This window comes from Tenrec ecaudatus, chromosome 7 (assembly GCF_050624435.1).
Source record: "Tenrec ecaudatus isolate mTenEca1 chromosome 7, mTenEca1.hap1, whole genome shotgun sequence".
In the NCBI taxonomy this organism is placed as follows: domain Eukaryota; kingdom Metazoa; phylum Chordata; class Mammalia; order Afrosoricida; family Tenrecidae; genus Tenrec; species Tenrec ecaudatus.
The window spans coordinates 118417798-118440120 of NC_134536.1; the positions used below are offsets into that span (position 1 = coordinate 118417798).

A 22323-nucleotide genomic window follows, 5' to 3' on the forward strand; every position below is an offset into this window, starting at 1 on the left:
AATAAAGGTCAGAGGAGCCCGGTCGGGAGGCACCACGAGTATTGCTCATCGCCGGGTGAGAAGTGTTTAGAGGCAGCGGTAGGGCCTAGGCCAGACGCTGCCACCGCAGGATGGAAACAATACCTTTAGAAACACTTGCCAAAATCTTTATTTCTCCTGCATAATCACTATCTACCAATGAGGGGTGAACAGTAATGCCATTTAGGGTGGTTGAAGCGCGTCCCAAAATCAGAAAAAAGGTACCTGGTGGTGGGGGGCCAAAAATCCCAGTGTCGATAATTCGCACTCCATCTTCGGGGGTTAATACTGTGGGGGTGGCCGTACACAGGTCCACTCCTGCACTTCCTGGGGTGGCCCGGTACAGGGAGGGTCGGGCTGCCAGCTGTTCCCCGAGGCCAGAACAAAGGGAATGGGTTGAGGGGCCCGGGGCTGGCCCCGCTGGCCGTTTCCCGAGAGCGGAGGCAAGGGACGCCCGTTGATATCGGTAATGGAGCGGCAGGCAGTAGCCCAATGCTTTCCCTTTTTACATGGGGGGAAGGGGTGGCGGGGATGGCGGGGCGGGCGCTCGATCCCGCAGGGGAGGTAATTTTAGTGAAGAAGGGGGCCGCGACAGGGCACTGCCGGGCGAAGTGTCCCAGTTGGCCGCACTTAAAACAATTTTTCAAAGAATTATTGACCTGCAAGGCGGCGCCCACTGCAAGATGAATGGCCTGGGAAACCTTAGCGGAAAAAGGGTTGACATCCTGGCACAAGCGTAACATTTCGTCAAGGGTCTTATCTCTAGCCTTGCCGCGCATAACCGCCCTGCAGGAGGAATTAGCATTTTCATAGGCCAGCTGTTTAATGAGCTTATCACTAGCAGCCTCATGGCCGAGGGGATTTAAGGTTGGTGGCAGCAATGGACTGACATCTATCAAAAAAATCGACTTTCCAGGTTAAAAATTGGGCTCGAGTCAAAACAGCCTGCACTACTCGCGTTCACTCGGCGGGAAGCATATGGCCCCGCGGGAGACGGCGTCTAAACCACTTAACGTGTAGGGGGCGTTGGCTCCGGAAGTTCGGACCAGGGTATTGAGTTCCCTTAAGTTTTTAAGGTGGATCTTACGGAATTCTCGAGCTTTAGAGCCAGTCCCCTGTACGGGCGGCTCCTCGTCTTCGCTCCCGCTTTCGTTCTAGTTCTCAGACCCCGACGCGTTATCTTTCTCCGCCTCCCGGTCCCCGTCCCCAGAGCCCAGGGGCGGGGAGCCCGAGGACTCTGCCTGCGGGTTATCAGGGGCGGAGCTCGGGGAGGACCTGGTGGAGCGGGTGAGACCGGGGAGCAAGAGCTGGGCGGGTTCCGCCTTCTTTGTCTTAGGGACACGCTCTTTAGCGGACCCGCGAGGGTGTGCTGCCTGGCAAGGTGAACCAAAAATAGTTTCTCGGAGGGACGTTTGAAGGGAGGAAAGTTCCGCGGAAAGGCGGGCGAAATCCTTTTGGAGGTTTAAAACTTCCTTCAATTCAGCGACTTGGGAGGAGAGTTTTGCCTTTGCCTCAGTGAGGGCGGGCATCAAGGCGGCGGGAACGCATATCTGATTGTTGTAAGGTGGAGGTCTGGTTAAAAGGGCAGAGGGCCCGGCAGGGTTATGGTAACGTGCCGCTTCTTCCTCCAGAGTGGCCACATCCTCAGGGTCCAGGGGCTCGTCATTGGTGGCTTTGGAAAACACGGGGTAGGTAGCAGGCAGTTTTTTGGGGCTGTACTTCTCTTGTGGGAGGGGAGGGTAACGGGAGGTAGGGGGGGCAGGCTCCCCCGCAGCGGGCTTTTCTGAGTCAGGTTTCTCTGAACCTGGCACTTCTATGATTACCGAGGGAGATTTGGAGGGATGTTTATCCGAACAAAGGGAAGAAATGGAGGCCGAGTGAGAAAGTGGGCGGAGGCAATATTCTGCCACCGAGAGAAGTTGTTGCTTATCCGGGTCCTCAGAAGCGGCCTCAACAATGTCCCTGATCAATCCCCAATAAGAAAAAACCGCGGCGGGAACAGCATCGGGTCCTTCTTTATGCCGTTTGTCATTTAAATCCCTCCCGACCTTTTGCCATTTCCCACGATGAATTTCAGGCCCATTCACTATAAACCATGGACAGACTTTGTCTACAAAAAGAAAGAATCTTATCAAATCCTTTTTCTTAACTCTTACTCCTCTCTCTCTGAGGGAAACTTTAAGGTCCTTTATAAAGACCATCTCCTTAGTTTTTGGCCCATCTCTATGGGACGGACGAAGTTTTACTCACCGAGGCTGATCAGTCTTCGTGAGCGGCGAAGACAGTCCACAACTTCTTCTTCATCTCTTCATCGGGGCCGGCCGGGCGTCTTCTTCCTTCTTCTGGGAGCTCTTCTGGAGCTGGGGGTCCGTCCGGCAAGGGTCCACACCTCGGGCCCCACGTGGGTGCCACTTGCCCCGGACCAGCGGGACTCAGTTATTCCAGAGGTTCCGAGGGGGATCCAGCCTGAAAGAGAAACGGGCGAGAAAGAGGAGCGAGACCAAGCAGATTCTTGTCAAGGTCTCTCTTTATTGCTACACAAGCCTCTTTTTAAAGGGTGAGGCAAACAAGGGAATTCCAAGGGAAGGTAAAAAAAGGAAGGGAGGGGGTGTAGAGCACACAGGGCAGAGACACAAATCTACGGTTGGAATGTCCGGTGCTGGAGTAAACAAAGGTGGGCCATCTGGTGTTTGTCAGGGTAAGATAAGGTTGAGGCTGCCGGGCAGGCAATATGGAGTCGGTTTTGTCAGACTGATTATGTCCGGTTCCCAACATGCTACACAAGACGTTTTTAGAGGATGTGACTTTGAGGGGGAAGGTGCATCTGACCCAAGCTGAAGCATATTCAGTTGCCTCATACACATATGAAAGTTGGACCTTGAATATGGAAGCCTGAAGAAAAATGGATACATTTGAATTGTGGTGCTGGAGAAGAAGACTGACAATACCAGGGACTGCCACGACAGACACATCTGTCTTGGAAGAACCGTCAAAGTGCTTCTTAGAGGCAAGATGGTGAGATTTCATCTCAAGTACTTTGAACATGTTGTCGGGAGAGCCCGGTCCCTGGAGAAGGGCCTCTTGCTTGGTAGAAGGGCAGTCAAAGGAGGAAGGCCCTCAAGGAGCTGGACTCATACAGAGGTTCTAACAGTGGACACAGCCTAGGAACAATCATGAGGCTGGTGCAGAACTGGGCTGTGTTTGGTTCTGTTCTTCCCAGTGCTGCTATGGGTCGGAACTGACCTAACAACCACAGCAACAACAACTGCCATAATAGACTTTACGATGCTCTCTTTCTGTCGGGGAGGCTAGGCACATGCCTGCACTACCCTCAGGGGAGATTCACCAGAGGCTTAGTCCATGTGGGGACCCTGCAAATGAATTTTGTGCTTCCCGTCATCCTAAGCCTTCTGCAAACCATGAGTTCACGGGCTAAGAAGGCCCCTTTCTTATCACCCTATTTTGTGTTCTCTGTAGCACGTGGCACCCTCTGAAGTCTTTATTTTTTGTATACTGCCTACTCTTGCCACTAGACTATAAAGAGTGTATACTGTGCAGGAATGGGGATAGAGCCAGGACACAAGGTGACACCCTGTGAATATTCGCGGAGCGAAACCTCACTGCCTTCTTCCAGGGGAAACCTTATACAACTCTCCAATATGCAAACAATAGCTGTAACACAAACCCAAGAGGGTGTTGGCACGCTGAAATGCTCATTGGCTAATCCCTTAACTAGGCAGAATTTTCCAGCCCAAAGAGCAGCGTTATAAACGCCTTTACCACCAGCAGCAAACAGGCAACAGAGGAGAGTCTGGAAGAGGTAAGGTTAGTGATGAAATACTTGGACTCCGTTCTTGGTTTGGGCTGATTAATTGTGCGATTTGGTTGTCCAATTGAAGCTCATAGTTAGCAATTGTTTTAACCTTGTGGGTAACTTGCTATTTATTTTCAGCTTGCTGTGGCCACAGGTGCGGTCAAGTAGATTCCTACTCATAGTGACTTTATGCATAATGGTACAAAAATATTACCTCATCCTGGAGCATACTTACGCAAAATAAAAGTAGCAGAATATTTTCTTCTTCTGGAGAGTAGATTGGAAAATGAGAAGAAGGCAATGAACGTATAATGAAGCAAGGTCTTTTAAGACTTTCTTTCCTATGCACGATATGCACAATATCAGATTAAGTATGCTTTGGGTTGCTACCCACAAGGTCAGCAGTTCGAAATGACCAGCTGCTCCATGTGGGAAACATGAGGCTTTCTACTCCTGTAAAGAGTTACAGTCTCAGAAACCCACGGGGGAGGTTCTGCTCTGTCCTGGAGGGGCGTCAAGGGGTCCCCATTGACTCATGGCAGTGAGACACCCATACCAGACTGAAAAACCCAAAGCAAACTCACTGCTACTGAGTCAATGCCGTCACCTGGTGGCCCTACGGACAGGGTGGAACCGCCCCTGTGGGTTTCTGAGTCTGTCACTCTTCCAGGAGCACAGAGCCTCCTCTTTTTCCCTGGGAGCAGTAGTGGTTTCAAAAAGCTGACCTTCCCATCAGCACCCCAGAATCTAATTACGTAAGGTGAAAATGGCCCTTCTATTGGTGGGCTGACATAACACATTTAGCAGAATTGAAACATTTGTTCATTTTTAAGCATTCGTGTATTTTTCTCCTGAGGCACTCCTCAGATATTGGCACCTAGTGGAGAAACAAAACATATTTAAAAAATGTTAGAGCACTTTTAGTTTTACAGAAAAATTATGCAGGAAGTACAGATTAACCTATGGCCCCTTCCTCCTATACATTGTTTTCCTTTTAAAGAAACCATTTAATTTGGATATCTTATAGATATTATAACAGTCCATCATCCAATTGGACCAAGCATAATTGTACAATTGCTGCCACCATCATTTTCAAAACACGTTCTTTCTTTTTGAACTCTTTAATATCAGTTCCCTTTTATCCCCTCCCGACCCCCCAGGAACCCTTATTATTATATTATACATTATTTATTATTATTTTGCCATATCTTACACCACCCAAGGTACCCGTTCACCTACAGTTCTGTTTTTCACTCCCCTCGAGTGGGGTTTTATGTACATACTGCTATCCATTTGCCCCTCACCCGTCTTCCCCACCCTTCTTCCTGCACCCTCATTCTGCCTCTAGACATCTGCTCTTGGTACAATTAGATGTAATCCAACTGAGTTGGTGTTGATGTCTCCCTCTGGAGTCCTGTGTCCATGGGAAACTGCGTTGGGTTGAGAAGCAGGTGTGTATGGTATTGTGTGTATGTGTGTGTGTGTGTGTGTGTGTACGTGCATGTGGTGTGGTGGGGCGCTCCAAGTGAAGAATTGCCACTTACAAAATGCTTTAGGAATTGTTGCAGTTTGTAAACAGCAACAACGCTAGAATTCATTCCGTTTCCAAGCAGTCTCAATGGCCTAGGTAGATAAGGGCTTCTTTCTTGCCTCAGATCAAGTCTTTATTTAGCCCTAGAATGCCTGAATTTTTAATTTCAGGCAAAAAGTTTTTGTTTTTATTCTTTACTTTCATAGGTATCAATATATATATTAATATATAAATTTAATTAAATGTTACCAAAATGTCGTGCTCAGCCTTATAGGGCTAATTAGTTATATTCATAAGGCCTGGGAGGATACAGTCACCTTTTGCGAATTTGGGAGAAATGGGTTGAATCCATTATTTCCCAACTGGAAGAACATAGGGTTCTCTGGAGAAGATTCTTAGCCTGTGAGCTTGGAGTAGACCGATTTCTTTAATCATTTTACTATAAAGTGACCTCCTCACCTCTACTCACTAGTAGTATTTTTTTGTGTGTATTGAAAATATCATGTAAATACTTCGGGGGTTTGGGGAGGGGCTGGTTTTGTGTAGACGCGTACCACTTCCCTCTGAAGCAAGTTTGACTTATTTTCTCCTATGCGAGTATTGCTGAAATCTGAATATAAAAGGGGGCCTCACAACTCCATGCAAATGGAATTCAAATTTTGTAGACCACATTTTGAGAATTTTAAAGCTAACTTTTCCTATGAAGCTTATATTTCCTTAAAATATATACACGCAGATTTTGAGAACAATCTATCGTTTATGTTTTTGAAATGGAAAGCACACTGATTAAGGATATTTCTTAGCTGAGAAGGTTTGCTGATTTATGAATTCTCAGATGGTTTGGCAGAAAAAAAGACTATTTGCTAGCCTAAAACAAAGATAATGGACTTTTTGAAGCCCACTCATATAAGTGTGTGTGTGTGAGTGTTTGTCTGTGTGTGTGATTTTTCTGAGTCCTTCCTATGTTTAGTAGTCTGTACACAATATCTCATTTGAACCTCATAACTAACCAAATAAATATCAACAATTTGCTTCATTGTACAAATGAGGTAACCAAAGCTCAAAGACGTTTTAAGAAACTTGCTCAGATGGAGATTTGAACCCAGAGCTTTGTGTTTTCAGTACCAGGAGCCCTGGTGGCATAGTTTTAAGGCTAGTGGTTGGAACTCAGCCTCTCTGAGGCAGAAAGATGAGGTTTCCTGTGCCTGGAAAGAGAGAAGACCCCTATAGAGGGCCGGTAGGAGTGGGAATCAACTTAGCAGCAGTGGGTTTGGAAACTATGATAGTTGAGTTTGTGTCAACGTGGCTTGACCAGGATTCTCAGTGGTTCTGCAGTTAGGCATGGGGGCCACCTCTGACCTCCTCTGACTTCAGTCGGGAGAAGACCCCAGCTCTCCACCCACACTGCCAGCCACCACGAAGCAGGGGCCAGGCCGGTTTCCACTCTCCTTTCTTCTTTTGACACCAACTGTTCCTCCCATGGGCCTCTACTCCTCTGCTGGGTTCAAGACGTTTTCATAATGACCACATAGAACTCATAGGCAATAATCAGGATTATGGGTGTACGAGGTGTTCACTGGTGCCAAACCACTGAGAGTCCTGGTCCAGCCAAGTTGACACAAAACACAACTCTTGGAATAACTTGGATATGTGTCAATGCACACATTCTACAAGGACTTCCGGCATACACACACACACACACACACACACACACACACACACACACACACACATATATATTACTGAAAGACCATTCTCAACTATTCAAAGGTTGTTATGTGACCGTCACTGCTGTCTGTTCACCCCACCTTAGCTGTAGGTGCCTGTGCCTCTGGGTAGGCATGGTCAGGTCCACTGACAGGTGAAGTTCATATCAGGTGAATTTTGTGAATCCTAAGGCAGCAGTTCTCAACCTGTGGGTCGCGACCTCTTGGGGGGGGCGAATGACCCTTTCACAGGGGTCGCCTAAGACCATCAGAAAACATGTTACTATTTACATTATGATTCATAACAGTGATTATGAAGTAGCAATGAAAATAATTGTATGGTTGGGGGTCACCACAATATGAAGAACTGTATTCAAGGGTCGCGGCATTAGGAAGGTTGAGAACCACTGACCTAAGAGATGGTTCCCAGTGATTTAAGACTCACATGAGGAGCTGGTGAATCAGGTGTGTAATCCAGGGCCCACCTGCTGGACAGCAGACAAACCAAACCCCACTTCCTTCATGTCAACTTCAGTTCATGGTGACCCCACAGGATAGAGTAGACTCAACCCATAGGCTTTCCAAGGCCACCAATCTTCACTGAAGCCGATTGTCACATCTTTCTCCTACAGATTGGCTGGTGGGTTCAACCCACTGACCTTTCCATTAGCAGATGAGTCCTTCAACCACTGAGCCATTAGGCACCTTTTGTGGCCACGATCAGGGGCTGAAATCTGGAGTTGAAGAAATGGGCGTGTGTTGACACTCAGCTTGACCCACTGGATGCTGGTCTTGCAAAAGCCATGTGTTCTCAGAGGGTTTGCCTTTGGGAAACCCGGAAAGCACTGCTCCTTTGTTTCCCGTTTCTTCGCCTCCCACCAACACAATGCGATTATCCCTTGCACCTGTTCTTTTAAGTTTTGTCTATGTACTTTTTCAACAATGAATGCTGGGTTTAGATTTTGAAGCATACACAAACATGGTTTCCTGTGTTACAAAGTTATGCTCTGTCTTTGTGGAAATTCATCAAAGAAAAGGGATTAGAGAAGCAGGTTTTGTCTTTTGATCTAAAAAGCCACGAGACAAGGGAACTGGGTCCACATATTCGTATTTCATACCTTCATTCTTTAAGGCTCTAGTCAACTCCTGTGATGCCATATTGTACTTTTATGAAGCCCTTGGTTCACTCTGACTTGCATCTCATTAGTCTGAGATTTTCAAGGACTCCTTGCCCTCTGGGCGCTTTTAATCCATAAAAACAATATAGTCCTTCCCAGTTCATGTCTCAAAATGTCCAAATCAGCCTTGTGAGCTACAACCTCCTTGATACCTTAGTGTGTGGTTTGTTCTTTCTAGCTGTGTGTGTGTGTGTATAAGAGAGAGAGGAGCGAATACGTCCCGCAGAGTGAAAGACATGCGCAACTTCTCACCTTGCTGACCTTGAGTTGAATCTGACCCACAGAGACCCTGTGTGGGTTCCGGAGACTATTGGCTTTGAAGGGAGCAGAAAGCCTGGTGTTTCTCCCCCAGAGCTACTCGTGGATTCACACTGCTGGCCTTGCAGCTAGCAGGCCAATGAGGAACCCACTACACTACCCCGCCTCGTGAAGACTAACGACCAATTTTGTTCAAGGACTAGAGCAGCACCCCAGAAACTGTGTTACCTGCTAAAACTCAAGGTCATTGACCTTGCCCAGGAAACTGCCACCCTGCTTCTGTGATAGCTAGACCTTTCTACTGTTTTTCAGAGCTTGGCCTCCTATGTCTGCATGGTTTAGTCTTGCTTTAGGGCTTTATAAATGGAGCTACACCATATGCAGTGGTTCTCAACCTGTGGGTCGCGACCCCTTTGGGAGTCGAACGACCCTTTCACAGGGGTCGCCAGATTCAAAACAGTAGCAAAATTACAGTGATGAAGTAGCAATGAAAATAATGTTATGGTTGGGGGTCACCACCACATGAGGAACTGTATTAAAGGGTCACAGCATTAGCAAGGTTGAGAACCACTGCCATATGGTCTAGGTTAGGTTGTTCCTTAAACCTTTTTTTTTTCCTTCTTCAGAAATTCCCTCACCCAGGAGTCATGACGGCCAAACCCAAGCTCTATTACTTTCGCGGCAGAGGCAGAATGGAGTCCATCCGCTGGCTGCTGGCTGGAGCTGGGGTGGAGGTTGGTTTCTGGTTGGGAAAGGGCATGAGGGTAATTGTCGAAAGATGGAGGGGGGCTCCCTCACCTTCAACCCAGGACAGGTGCCTCCAAGCTGTGCCCATTCTCTCCTTTTCCACCTGTTCCTTTCTGGGAAATGAGGAAGTGGTCATCATCCATTGCTTACGTGGGGGTAGAGACGAGATGGAAATGCCATAGAGTGGAAACCTTGTGCTGATTTGCAAGGCAAAGGAGGAAAGGCAGACGGGACTGGACTCGTTTTCTGTGTTGGGTCGGCTGCTTTTCTGTGGTCTTTCCAGCTCAGCCTCACAGCCGAGTCCTGCTCTGTGTGTGACTCCCAATCGGAACCGAAGGCCCCGTCAGGTCAGCCCTAAAGGCTCTCCCCCTAGCTCCCCAGTGACTTTGCCATGGACGCTCCCACGACGTCTCTGCCAGAGCAGCAACCTCTTTTGCTCCTTGTTTTCCCCTTGGTTTACGCACAGAGGTTGAATCCCTTGAATCACGTCGAGAGGAGCGGGCTGCTTGTCCACCTCCACTGATGTCTCTTTGAGGGGTTCTTCCTCTTGACGCTTCCTCTCACCACCTCCTGCACCCCATTATGATTTGTCAAGGTGAAAAAAAAATCAGTTCTTCCCACAAAAATTTTAGAACCTGCATGAGCAAACTCACCCAAGTGATACCCCTTTCGAAGCCCTTTTATTGAATTCCCTTTCATCAAAGGGAAATAATATTTGTCATGATATCAAAGGAGAACAACACAGAAGAGGGATAAGAATATAAGCCATTGGGGAAAATGGGGAATAGGCATTTGGAGAAAGAAAGAGCCAAGAAGAAGACACGAGGAAACGAAAGAGAGGCTGAGCACATCCTGTAAGAGGTCAATGTCAAGAACTGACATTCCCAAGCCAGCGATGCTAATCTACACACATGCCGGGTCAGCGTTTCCCACTGCTAGCTGATCTCCTGGTGGTTCCTGCATCTAGTGTGGCCCTGTGTAGATTTTTTATCCCTGAAGCAGCCAGACCTTCTATATTATAATAATTTCTTTTTGATGACCTTAAATTATAACCATTATAACCATGCCTCTCTATCCTTTATCTAGTTTGAAGAAGAATTTCTTGAAAAAAAAGAACAATATGAAAAGTTGGTGAATGGTAAGCCTAGATTCACTTAATGTTATCATCTCAGAAAAGTAAAATTCATCTCCAGAAATTTTTGCTGTAAAACGCAGAACCCTAGAATGACAAATATTAGCAAAGGCATTTCCACCACAGGTCTGTCTAGCAGTATTGGCACAGAGCTCAGGTGGCCATATGCATCGTCTCTTAGGCTTTCACAGGAGTTTACCCAGCGGTCCACCGTCTGACGCCAATTAGACAGGATTGCGGTGGATTGACCAATGAGAATTGGTTTATTACCCACACGCCTGGGAAGTATCCTTAAAGTATTATGCATTTTTTAAAAGTAAGCATTGCATACCCAGAGGAAGGATACACAGAAAAGCAGGCCCCCATCATACAACTTCTATGTCTGTTTTTCAATGATATTGGATTCACTCTTCACATTGTATCAACCCGTATAATAAATTCTTATTCCCATTCTGAGTGCTCCATTCCCACTGGTCTGGTCTCACCGCCTTCTCCCCACTCCAACCTCCTCTTTTGTGGTTTGGACCATTTGTTGACCATTTTGTCCTTGAAGAATTCTTAAAGAGTGAAATAGTGAGTGGGAGGGGAAGGGCGAAGAGGGAGTGTGAATCTGGTCTAAGATATCCTATTGTTCTCGGGGTTCTTGATGATTTTAAGACACTCAAAAAAGTCCCTTTATCCTTCCATAATAATAGAATCCAGTCTCCTGGAAAAGTGAAAAATGATTAAAATGTGATCAAAGAAGAAGCCTTTCGTCCGTCCAGCCCCCCAGGAAAAGTCCCCACACTAATGAAAAGACTGGTGCTTTCACGGTCCTTGTTAAACTTTCAGCTTCCACAGCCCTCCTTTCCTTAGCTGAAGATGCTAGTGTGGCCCCATCGTTGCTGATGAACAAGCCTAACGTTAGCACCCATAGTTTTATGAAGGCCACACAGATGGCTAATCAGTAGAACCGCCAGCTACCAGTTGTACGGTTCTAGGCCAAGGCCCTGAATTTCTCTGCATCTCTGTCCCCATATAAAATGAACAGATATCAATAGGCCTAGACCGGAATGTACCAGCAGAGCTTATTGAGTGGGGCAGAACTCTTCCCCCACGGCTGGCAAGGAACTTAACATGGAATCTCCCTGAAGCTTCGCTTATTCTTTGTTTTTGTCCAATTATACTCCAAATGATGATCATTAAAGGCACATTGTAGGGTTAGACACATAGTTATTATTATTATTTTTAGATCATGGCTTTTTAAAACTCATTTTATTGGGGGCTTATACGACTCTTATCACAATCCATACTCACATAGTTATTAAATAAATACAGGTATCTCCATAAGATCTCCCCTCATCATTGCAGTCTGAAGGGTTCCCCAACAGTTTCTGAAGCCCTCCGGCCCTCCCTGAATCTGGATGTCAGGATATTGCTTGGGATACCCTCTGGGCATTCCCGTGATTCCGGAAAAGTTGGAGAGAAGGAGAGAGCAGTGGACAGGGACTCAAGAATCCCAAGTCTGTTGGCTTAGCTCTGCCCTGACTGTGTGAGTTCAGATAAATCTTGTTGACCCCCACTGACCACCACAGGGCCTCCCCCTCTGAGGACCTTGAACTGGGTAATCTCAAAGGTCCTCCGCTGCACTGCAGCACTGACATTTTTAAAATCTCCCAGAGATTTGCCAGCTTTTAGAAGCAGGATCACCTCTAACTGAAGTTTGTCTCACTCATAAGCACAGTGCCCAAACTTCAGATGCTCACTCAACATTGAACACACAGAGAGACCTTTGATAAATGGAGGTATTGCAGCCTACTCATAACTACAGTGCCACTATTTCCAACACAGGGCCACAACCAGAGTCTGCTCAGAGACACTCAGAAAGGTGGACAGGCCTGACGCAGATTAAAAACCAGAAAACAGATCAGAGATGCAAGAGACTTGCTTAAAGTCAGGACCAGACAGACACCGGTTTCGGTGGAAGGTTGTCTTTGGTTCTTGGATGGGAGTTCTCCCCTGTTTCTATTACTGCTTCTGCTCCCTGGGAGTTGAAGTACTTCCACTGGAAACTAGGTATTTTCATTGTGTGTGTGTGTTTCAATGCTTTCACCGAGAAATTCTATTTTTTTCCATTGTGGTCTTTTTCAATGCACTAATGAAGTCTGGTTTGCTCAAATCACAGATGGCCGCCTGCTGTTCGGCCAAGTGCCTTTGGTTGAGATGGACGGGATGGAGCTGACACAGACCCGAGCCATCCTTAGCTACGTGGCTGCCAAGTTCAACTTGTATGGGAAGGATCTGAGGGACAGAGTCAGGTAGCCCTGTGTCCCTGATTGCTGGACCTGCTGCTTGCTCACTGGGCTCCTACAGGTCTGGACCCACAGCCCTGTGGCCTGTGCTGAGAGAACAAAGAGCTGTGTTTCTGCTAGCCCTCCCCTGCCCCGGGGCAGAACTCTGGATGAATGTTCCAGACCTCGTTTCTTTGCGTGCTACACATAGCAATCTGCAAGAAGGTTTCTTAGAGTCTCTCCCGACAGACTCCTCATTGGGTTTGACCTCCGAAAATGACTTGGTAAACTCTTTTTACCCATAGATGTAAGTTACAGACTCAGCACACATATTTTGAGCATAGTTCGATGACTTATTACTACGAATCGTGTGTTTCGAGGTGTAGAACCGATGGCCTCCAAACAAAGTGACGTAGGTCAGTAAGCATATTACTCACCTATTTGTGCGTCTGCTGATTTGAGTCAGGCTCCATTATTCTCAACTGGACTTATTCTGCCATTCCCCACATGAGGGCAGCTTAGGAAATAGATTCCATCTATTGATGGAAGAAGCTGCCAAGTCTCAATGTAAATGCTGGAGAGGTGAATAAGGTTTGAGGCCGTGGTTTTTTTTTTTTGTTGTTGTTGTTTTTTGGTAGCAGAATATAACATAGAAGCATTCATTACTTCTTTCATACATCTGGTTTTTCAACAAACATGCCCAGAATGGCTACTAAGTCCCAGTCTTTAGACCAGTGTTGCCCAAAGTGGGGACGATCCATTTCATTGCTGGAACGATCCAGTGGGGCTGCAACAGTGAATGCCTACACTTTATCCTGGACCACGGGCTGCAGCACGCAAGTTGTTCATTACTGGGGGGAAGGGACTGAGTAACATGCTCTGGACATAAACTTTATTCCTGAGAGTGGAAACTCAAGAGAGAGGGTGGAAAATCACTTCCCCCAAGCAGAGACATAACCTGGGAAAACACGGCTATGGCCAGCACGGACACTGCCCCCTATCCAAACACTGACATCCACCTGTGCAGATAACTTTACCAATAACATCGCCTAGCAGATACCAGTCACGCTCGGTAATCTTTGATGTAACACACACGGCAACACATGAACATTACAAGACAGGCTCCTCCCTTTCTCAGATGAAAGCCGGTCTCTGATGTGCTCAAGCCTATTACCATCCCCCCCTCCCCCCCCGCCCCCCCCCACTACCGTCCCCTCCCGCCCAGTTCCTTCTCTTCCTACACTCTGGCAGAGCATGACCACCATCTGCCTGGGCACAGAAGTCGGTTGATAAGCCGCTCAGTGGTGCCCCCTTGAGGCGGTGCTCTGAGCACCCGCCTTCTTTGAGATTCTGCTCTGGCCCTAACAGGGCTTTCTGCCATAGAAAGGTTGGCTTAGGAAAGCCCTTTCCTCCGTGTTTCCTCTCCGAGTGAGAGCGCCATGGTGTTTTTCCAGGATTGATATGTATGTCGACGGCACCCTGGACCTGATGATGATGGTCGCATTGCTTCACTTCAAAAACCCAGAGGAAAAGGAGGAGACTATTGATTTAATCGTGAAGAAAGCGAAAACCCGTTACTTGCCCGTCTTTGAAAAGGTAAGCTGCTGCCATTCAAGGTTTTTACACCTCTTGTAACTGACAAGAACAGTTAAAGAATGCATCTTTGGAATGACCGAGACCAGGCTACTTTTGAACCAAAACTTTAATACAGATTAGGAAACCCAAAGTCAATAAAATCATAGTGCCTTCAACAAAACAGACCGAGGATCAACCAATTGCAATGCGAGAATATGGCATTTCCGTTCTGAGTTTTAAAACAACAGCCCGAGATACCGCCTCCTTCAGGACACTCGCTGTGTCAGATCTTTGCTTTTGGCGGCAAGTCAAGGCGCAGCCTGCAGACAAAGTCACAGAGCGCTGATCTCAGAACAGTGGTGTTGGAGTGGGTGTTATTCCAAATTCGATACGCTTCCCAGTCTAGAGGACAGCATGCCACGAGGTGAGGAAGGGTGAGGCACGGGCCCTGGAAAGATCTGCTAGACACTAGAAGTCTGTGGTGCTCACCTTCAGAATTAGCCTTGGGAAAGAATGATGTCTTATGGCGTGTCTGAGAGAAGGCAAACAAGATCCCGTTTATCCAGGTACCATGGACATTGTTAAAATGTATTTGTCTGCCTCCTCCAAAAAAATGATGATTTCGGTCATAGTATAAATATGTCTCAGCATACTATAGACTTTGAGATCAATGTATAGTCTAATTCAGTGCCTTCAAGACATTTTAAAATAATATATTTGCTAAAATCAAGATCACATTCAAATTTATTCATGGTCATTAGTTGATGGCTTTCTTTTTGTTGTTGTTGGTAAAGTACTTTTATTGAGGGCTCTTACATCTCTTATCACAATCCATACATTCATCCTGTGAGTCAAGCACATTTGCACATATGCTGCCATCATCATTTTCAAAACATTCTCTTCCCACTTGAGGCCCTGATATCTGCTCCCCCATTTCTTCCCCCTCCCTCCCCACCCCACCCTCCCTCATGATCCCTTAATACGTTATAGATTATTTTTTCCCATATCTTACATTGTCCTCCATCACCCCTCACTCACTTTTCCATTATTTGTCCCCCTGGGAGGAGCTCTAGTTTGATCCGTGTGATCAGTTCCCCCCCTCTCCCACCACCCTTCCCTAATCTTCCTGGTATCTCTACTCTCCTTGTTCGCCCTGAGGGATTTATCTATCCTGGATTCCCTGTGTTTCGGGCTCTTATCTGTAGCAGTGTGCATGCTCTGGTCTAATCCAATTTGTAAGGTAGAACTGAGGTCATGATAGTGGGGTGAAGGAAACACCAAAGAACTAGAGGAAAGTTGTATGTTTCATTGGCACTATACTGCACTCTGACTGGATCGTCTTTTCCCTGTGGCCCCTCTGTGAGGGGATGTCCAATTGTCTAGAGATGGGTATTGGGTCTCCACTCCATGCCCCTCCCGCCCCCCCATTCACCTTGGGTATGGTTTTATTCTGGGTCTTAGAATCAGATGCCTGATAACTGATCCTATCGACACCTCATGACCACACAGGCTGGTGTGCTTCGCCCATGTGGGCTTTGTTGATTCTAAGCTAGATATCTGCTTGTTTATCTTCAAGCTTTTAAGACCCCAGATGCTATACTTTTGAGAGCCAGTCACCATCAGCTTTCTTCACCATATTTGCTTATGCACCTATTTTGTCTTCAGTGATTGTGTCAGGAAGGTGAGCATCTCAGAATGCTGGATTGTTCTTATGTTAAGGGAGCACTTGAGTCAAGATCCAATGTCCATCTGCAACCTTAATTCTTACCATATAGATATGAGCACATAGTTCTATTCCCCTCTCAATATATATACACATATATATAATTTACATATGTACATGCCTGTATGTAGGCCTCTATAAATGTTTTCTGCCTCCAGGTTCTTTCTTCTATTTCCTTTTTACTTTCCTCTTGTCCCACCACTATGTCCTGCCTTCATTCAGGTTTAGTAATTCCTCACTGCTACATTGCCTTTGATTGGCCCCACTAGGCATTCTACAACCTTCCTTCCATTGATTTTAGTTCACTTGTTGTTCACTTGTCCCTGGGTTGGTCCTCCTCCCCTTCCTTTCGCTGTGGAAGAAAAATGAGGCTGTATGCTTCCCAAAAGATCTGCAGTCTCAGAAGCCCTTTGGGGCAGCACTACTCTGTCCGATAAGATCATCCTGACTTGGAATCATCTTGACAGTGGGTGGGCCGTTTAATTATTTACTAAACATGATAGATATTTTCTTAAACTCTCAAAGACTTGTCTTATTTTTGACTCAATCAGCTACACAGAGTTCCCCTGGTTACTGAGTCTGCGGCCTCTGTCGCATAGATGGCAAGTCCTAGGACTTGCTGTGTAAATTTAGTCGTGAGCTCTCCATAGCCAGAATCATCTCCTACCTATTTGATTCTGCCTGAGTGTTTCCATCTTTGCCTTAGTCAGGACACTCTAGAATGCACTGATTCTAGACATGTAAAAAAATTCTCATCTTTCTTTTGATTCTTATATGTACAGCATCACAGGTGGTGCCTGAGTTTACCTGTGCTCCTTATATGTGGGGTAACTTTGCATTGCTCCAAGAAGCCCGTTCCAACCCCTCATCACCCGAGATTACTGGATAATCACTCCTGAAAGGATTTCCAAAGGGCTGTGTCCATTGACAGCAATGTAGAAGAGGGCCGGTTTCATCATCCTCTCTGTGGCAGTGGAGATTATGAAGAAAAAGATCCTTCAGTAAATCCGATCTGTAGAAAAGATTCCATGTTGTACAACTGCTTAGCCAGGCAAAACAAGTGTTTACTTTTATTCAGAGCTTGTATTTTTTTTTTCTCTCGGTAGGTTTTGAAAGACCACGGAGAGGATTTTCTTGTTGGCAACAAATTCAGCTGGGCGGACATACAACTGTTAGAAGCTATTTTAACGGTGGAAGAACTCAGTGCTTCTGTTCTTTCTGACTTCCCTCTGCTAAAGGTAGTGTATTGGCGGCCACGGAGCACAAAGCAGGAAAGAAAGGAACAGAGATAGAGAGTGAGATCAAAAGTGCATCTGCATGTCCACCTCAGAAGACACGAAGAAGACTACTTAAAACACCACTTACAGTTTTATTTGGATTTTCTCTTTGATTCATCTGCTCAGACCATATGATCTGTTGGGACAGAAAACCATGGGAGGGGAGAAAAATATATATACCGTATATACTTGATTATAAGCCGACCCAAATATCAGCTGAGGCACCTAAGTTTACTACAGAAACTGCATTAAAAAATGTGCTGAAAAACTCGGCTTATACTTGAGTCTATAGGTATAATTCCTTTGATTCCTGGTGTAAACGGTTAGTGTTTGCCTTGCATGCTGGGCAGCTAACCGCAAGGTCAGTGGTTGGAATCCACAAGATGGATTCCACAAGAAAGATGTTCCGTTTGGGATTATTTGTTCAACATAAAGATTGACTGTGTATGGTAAGAGGACACCCCCCGATGGACATGACTTTCAACCACGCACCATCCCCTTGTTCTGGTTGAACGACCCACTCTTGGTCTGTGCACCGAATCTGAAATAGCACAATGAGTTTTTCTGGAATTCCCATTCATCACAATGTTATCCATAGTTTGTCGTGATGGTCACCTTGAATGGACGCCTTTGCATCGTCGCTGGAACACAAGCAAACATTCTTCCGGTATTCTCTGCTTTCAGCCAGAGTTCATCTGACGTCAGCAACGATATCTCTTGTCCCAGGGCCTCTTCTGAATCTGGCTTGAAATCCTGGCATTTCAGTGGCAACATAGTGCTACAACTGTTGCTGAATTAACGTCAGCAAAATTTCACTTGCATGTGATAGTAGTGGTATTGCTCAATAATTTCCATACTCTTTTGCATCACCTTTCCTTAGAATTGCCACGAATACGGGTCTCTTTCAGTTGGCTGGCCAGCTAGCCATCTACCTAGTTTCTTGGCATAGACAAGTGTGTGTTTCCATCTCTGCATCTCTTTAAAAAATCCCAAAGACTATCCCATTAATGTTGGAACCTGGTTCTTCCTAATCTCTTCAGTGCAGATGGTATTTCTCCCCTCAGTACTCTTGCCTGGACGTTTGGGTTGTTGTGTACAGTATTTTAAATGATGGAACTGTGTTTCCTGTAGGGAGTACCAGAGTTTATATAGAGAGTCTCCGTTTTCCTGGAGCTATAGGTTATTTCCCATTTCTACTCCGGCAGCAGCACCGTATGTCCATACTATGTCTTTGCTTGCACTTATTCCTCTACAGCAAATCTCTGGGGCAGGAATTGACAGGTCAAAGAATGGGACTGTTTTAAGACTTCTGACAAACAGGGCCTGATTGTGGCAATGACTTTGAACAACATGAACCCACGCAAATTCCCCCAGCCATCTAGTCCCCTTCGCAGACTCTGGTGCAAACATGTTTTGCAGGTTAAGTTAGTCTACGCACTGCTCTGGGCGCCCCCTCCTGGTGACTCTGATTCTTCTTAGGGTTTGTGGTTGGTAACTGAACCTGATTTTACTCTCTCATTTCAGGCGTTTAAAACGAGGATCAGCAACATTCCTACAATTAAGAAGTTCCTGCAGCCGGGGAGTCAGAGGAAGCCGGTCCCCGATCAGCATTATGTTGACACCGTCAGGCACATCTTGCAGTTCTGAAGGCCAGCAGGCCTGAGAGTGGCGGCCCAGTCACCCTACCAATACAATAGTGGATAACCCTAGTACACAGTAGATTCTAGACATGGCAGGTTTGAAAAGGTAACCAGACTATCCCCTCCCCCACCCCCAAACAGCTCAAGCTCACTGCTGTTGTGTCCATTCGGACCTATAGCAACCCTAGAACTCTCTAAAGTAGAGCTGCCCCTTAGGGTTTCCAAGGCTAGGATCACCACAGGGGCAGATGGTCACATCTTGGTCCTAGACCCACTTGTGGGTTCAAACCAAGGATCTTTCGATTCGCAGCCAATGCTTAGCCACCGCACCGCCACGGCTCCACACACTGACCACATGCATCTAGTAAATGCTCTATAAAACAATTTTTGATGTGTGTAGCTTTTCTTTCTTTTTCTTTTCTTGAATTGGTTGGTTTGGGATGATGGTCCACACCTTTTATGAACTGAATGGAAATAAAGAGGAGGCAGGTATATTTTGGACAGAGACCTTCACGGGGCCTATATGCTTACTTTCTGCGGCAGCATCAGGACATTTGGGAGAAGAGTGACCAGAGATTTGGGGAGCAGGATCTCTCCAGCATCCGGCACAGCTGCGGAGTACTTTAAAAAGTAGCAAGTGATCAACTGGGAGTATGTGGATGGAAGATGCCAGGGAATTCTAGAGGTGAGGTGGGTGGGAGCAGGGACTATTCAGGGAGCACCACTTAGAAAACCTGAATCCATTTGGACAATTAGACATCCCACTACTATCTAACACGCACACTCTCGTACTGAGTCTTGCTTTGGTGAAACAATTCCAAGTAACACTAAGAAGACTGGAGATATAACCAATTGATACGTCTGCATAGAAACTGATTGGAGACCCTCCAGCCTTGCTGTACTTCTTTTGGGATAATTATATTTGATATATTTCCTTCAGGTATCATTACTGCATTCCTGGGTGACGGAATTAGGAGCCTAGCACTATGTTGGGGATCGGTTTAATGAGGAGTTGGCATGACGTAGTGATGGCGCATCTGTTGAGGGTGGTGTCTATTCAGGGCCATGCAGGGTGAGGTTCCCAGCGAGCTCTGGTCTACAGCAGGATCTTCAATGACTTGTGGTACGCTGTGCTACCAGACTCAAACCTTAACTGGCGTGTCCCATCCCAAACTACCAAAAACAAAAAACCCAAACCAGTTGCCATCAAGTCCATTCCAACTTACCCTGATGCCACATGTTATAGAGCATAGCTGTTCCATAGGATTTTCTTGGCTACCATCTATAGGGTTACTGTGAGTCAGTATTGATTCGATGGCCATGAGTTTGATTCTTGGTTTAATCTATATTGAAGCCATTTGCCAGGCATTTCTTTTACCTGCACCCTATAAACTTCATTACTGCCTAAGTCCCTATCTTTCCCATGTCCTTACTCATGAAATGACTTCATGAATCATGAGACTTGATGCCTTTTCTTTGCCCTCAGGGGTGTCATGCCAGTCAGACTGGCACCGTTTGTCCTTCCTCCTCTCTCACATGACTGTCTGTTTTACACACTTGGGATAGGTGGGACCATTCAGCAGCCCTCTCTCCAGTGTGGGACCTGAGCTCTCGGTACGAGTGTGGGAGCGAGAAGCATTCAGCTCATTGCCATCTCTCCTTCCCCTCTAAGAAAGCCATTGCCAGCAGTCAGATGGTGAAAAAGAGGGAGTGAGACAAAGGGGTATGTGTGTGCTTCTGTGATAGTTAGGTTGATCATGCCAACCTGGCCAATAGGAACATGTGGGCAAAGTTTAATCAGGTTCCAGCTTGAGGGGAGGGTGACCAAGATAAATAAAGACAGCCAGCATCCCATCTTCCTCTTCCTCCCTGGTGATCAGACCAGCTTACTACTGCTTGAGCTAGTGTGCTGCACTACCTGTGGGCCAAGCCCTGGGGATAGTGTCACTAGAGCTTAAGGCTCCTTTGAGACCTGCTTTGCCACCCTGCTGGTGTGTGCATCATTTGAGCTTGATGCTGGTGGATCCTGCCACCACGGATTGCTTGAGTTTGAGATTCCATTGATGCCTGCTTCACTAAGCTCCTGTGCTAGTGCCTGTTGCTGAACCACCCTGCTATCTGCTGCCTGCAGCAGACTCTGCCCGCTTTGCCCAAGGGAGGACTGTGCTGTCTGGTTCCTTGACGTTGGGACCCAGCAGCCCAAGTGAGTTGAAGGACTTCTAACTCAAAAGTGAGTTGAACTGAGCCCTCTGTACTGCTGTGTGGACTAATTAGCTCTTATATATTCCTTCTCCTTGGATAAATCTATCTATCTATCTATCTATCTATCTATCTATCTATCTATCTATCTATCTATCTATCTATCTACAGAAGTGTCCTGGTTTTGTTCCTCTAGAGAACCCTTCCTAACACAGCTTCTCCAGGGAACATTTTCTGTGGGGATGCGGAAAGGGGGGTGAGTCTAACCTTTGACTTGCACCCAAGCCACCGATCTGACTTTAGTGGAAATAAAGTGGATTAAAATATTTGAAATGTTTTTAATAATTCATAAATGTAAACTAATTTCTTTTGTGTCTTGATGGGAAAAAATGAAACCATTTGCAAGGCTGTTCTTGCCCTCGAGTGGAGTTCAGCTTCTGGTGGCCCGCATGGGCAGAGCAGGCTGCCCCACAGCACAGGATCTTCAAGGTTTCCGCCTTTCAGAAGCAGAAGCCAGGTCTGTGGACCCAGACTCTGCTTGAGGTGTTTGGACGGTCACGTACCCAGTTAGCTGGTGAGAGTTTAGCCACCCAGAGGCTACATGGAGGAAAAGAAAATTCTCCACCCGCTGAATTGTGGTTAAGAAGGGCCACTTCCTGGGCCCTCACTCTGCACTGGATGTCTCGCTTGGGCAGCAGAGTGCTGTGTGATGGGGTTTCTAAAGCTCACAGTCCTATTTGCATGTGTTCTGGTCCATAGCTTTTTAAAACCAGCCCTAAATCTGACCCGATAGGAGCCCTGGTGGCCTAGTGGCTTCACATAGGGCTGCTAACCTCCAGGTTGGTAGTTTGAGACCACAAGCTACTCCGAGGGAGAAAAGCGAGGCTTTCTAAGCCATAAATAGTTACTATCTGGGAAACCCACTGGGGCAGTGCTGACCTGTCCTATAGGGTCACTGTGAGTCTGCATCAACTCGATGACAGGGACTGGAGCTGAAATCTGACCGCAACGTGACACATTCTTGGGGGCAAATCCCTAGAGCTGACAATAGATATACCCAGTTAAATAACACCAGAGACAGGTCCCAATCCCCACCAAGAACACTGTAACCTCCATCCGTCTCTATCATCTACGACCTGTCTATCCATCTGTCTATCAATCAGGAATCTCTGAATCCTTTTCTTTCTTTTTAAAAATCGTTTTATTAGGGGCTCATACAACTCTTATCACAATCCATACATACATCAGTTGTGTA

General features: G+C 46.4%; 2 protein-coding genes across 7 annotated transcripts in view; one reads left to right on the forward strand and one right to left on the reverse strand.

Annotated features, from left to right (window-relative positions):
- The window catches only part of TMEM14A (transmembrane protein 14A), a 248263-nt gene that overhangs the window by 52532 nt on the left and 173408 nt on the right, over positions 1-22323 (reverse strand). The gene's annotated exons all lie outside the window — the stretch shown is intronic.
- Positions 364-19245, forward strand: LOC142453553 (glutathione S-transferase A4-like). 6 transcript variants are annotated; one of them, XM_075554977.1, is made up of 8 exons: positions 1135-1305; positions 1650-1706; positions 9132-9239; positions 10339-10390; positions 12549-12681; positions 14109-14250; positions 17059-17190; positions 18754-19245. In XM_075554977.1, exons 3-8 carry the CDS (start codon positions 9153-9155, stop codon positions 18874-18876), a joined length of 669 nt encoding a protein of 222 aa, XP_075411092.1. In that variant the 5' UTR covers positions 1135-1305; positions 1650-1706; positions 9132-9152; the 3' UTR covers positions 18877-19245. The 6 variants fall into 6 exon arrangements, with proteins under 6 accessions (XP_075411094.1, XP_075411092.1, XP_075411091.1 ...); XM_075554975.1 differs by lacking the exon at positions 1135-1305 and adding an exon at positions 1330-1399; XM_075554979.1 differs by lacking the exons at positions 1135-1305; positions 1650-1706 and adding an exon at positions 364-484.

What these genes read in the sequence shown, in the direction of transcription:
- LOC142453553 (XM_075554974.1), top strand. Translation starts at nt 1,623, where the DNA reads ATGGTAACGTGCCGCTTCTTCCTCCAGAGTGGCCACATCCTCAGGGTC. An exon ending in TGGCTGGAGCTGGGGTGGAG is followed by an intron (nt 9,240 to 10,338) that starts GTTGGTTTCTGG and finishes TCCTTTATCTAG; the next exon opens with TTTGAAGAAGAATTTCTTGA. An exon ending in GATCTGAGGGACAGAGTCAG is followed by an intron (nt 12,682 to 14,108) that starts GTAGCCCTGTGT and finishes GTGTTTTTCCAG; the next exon opens with GATTGATATGTATGTCGACG.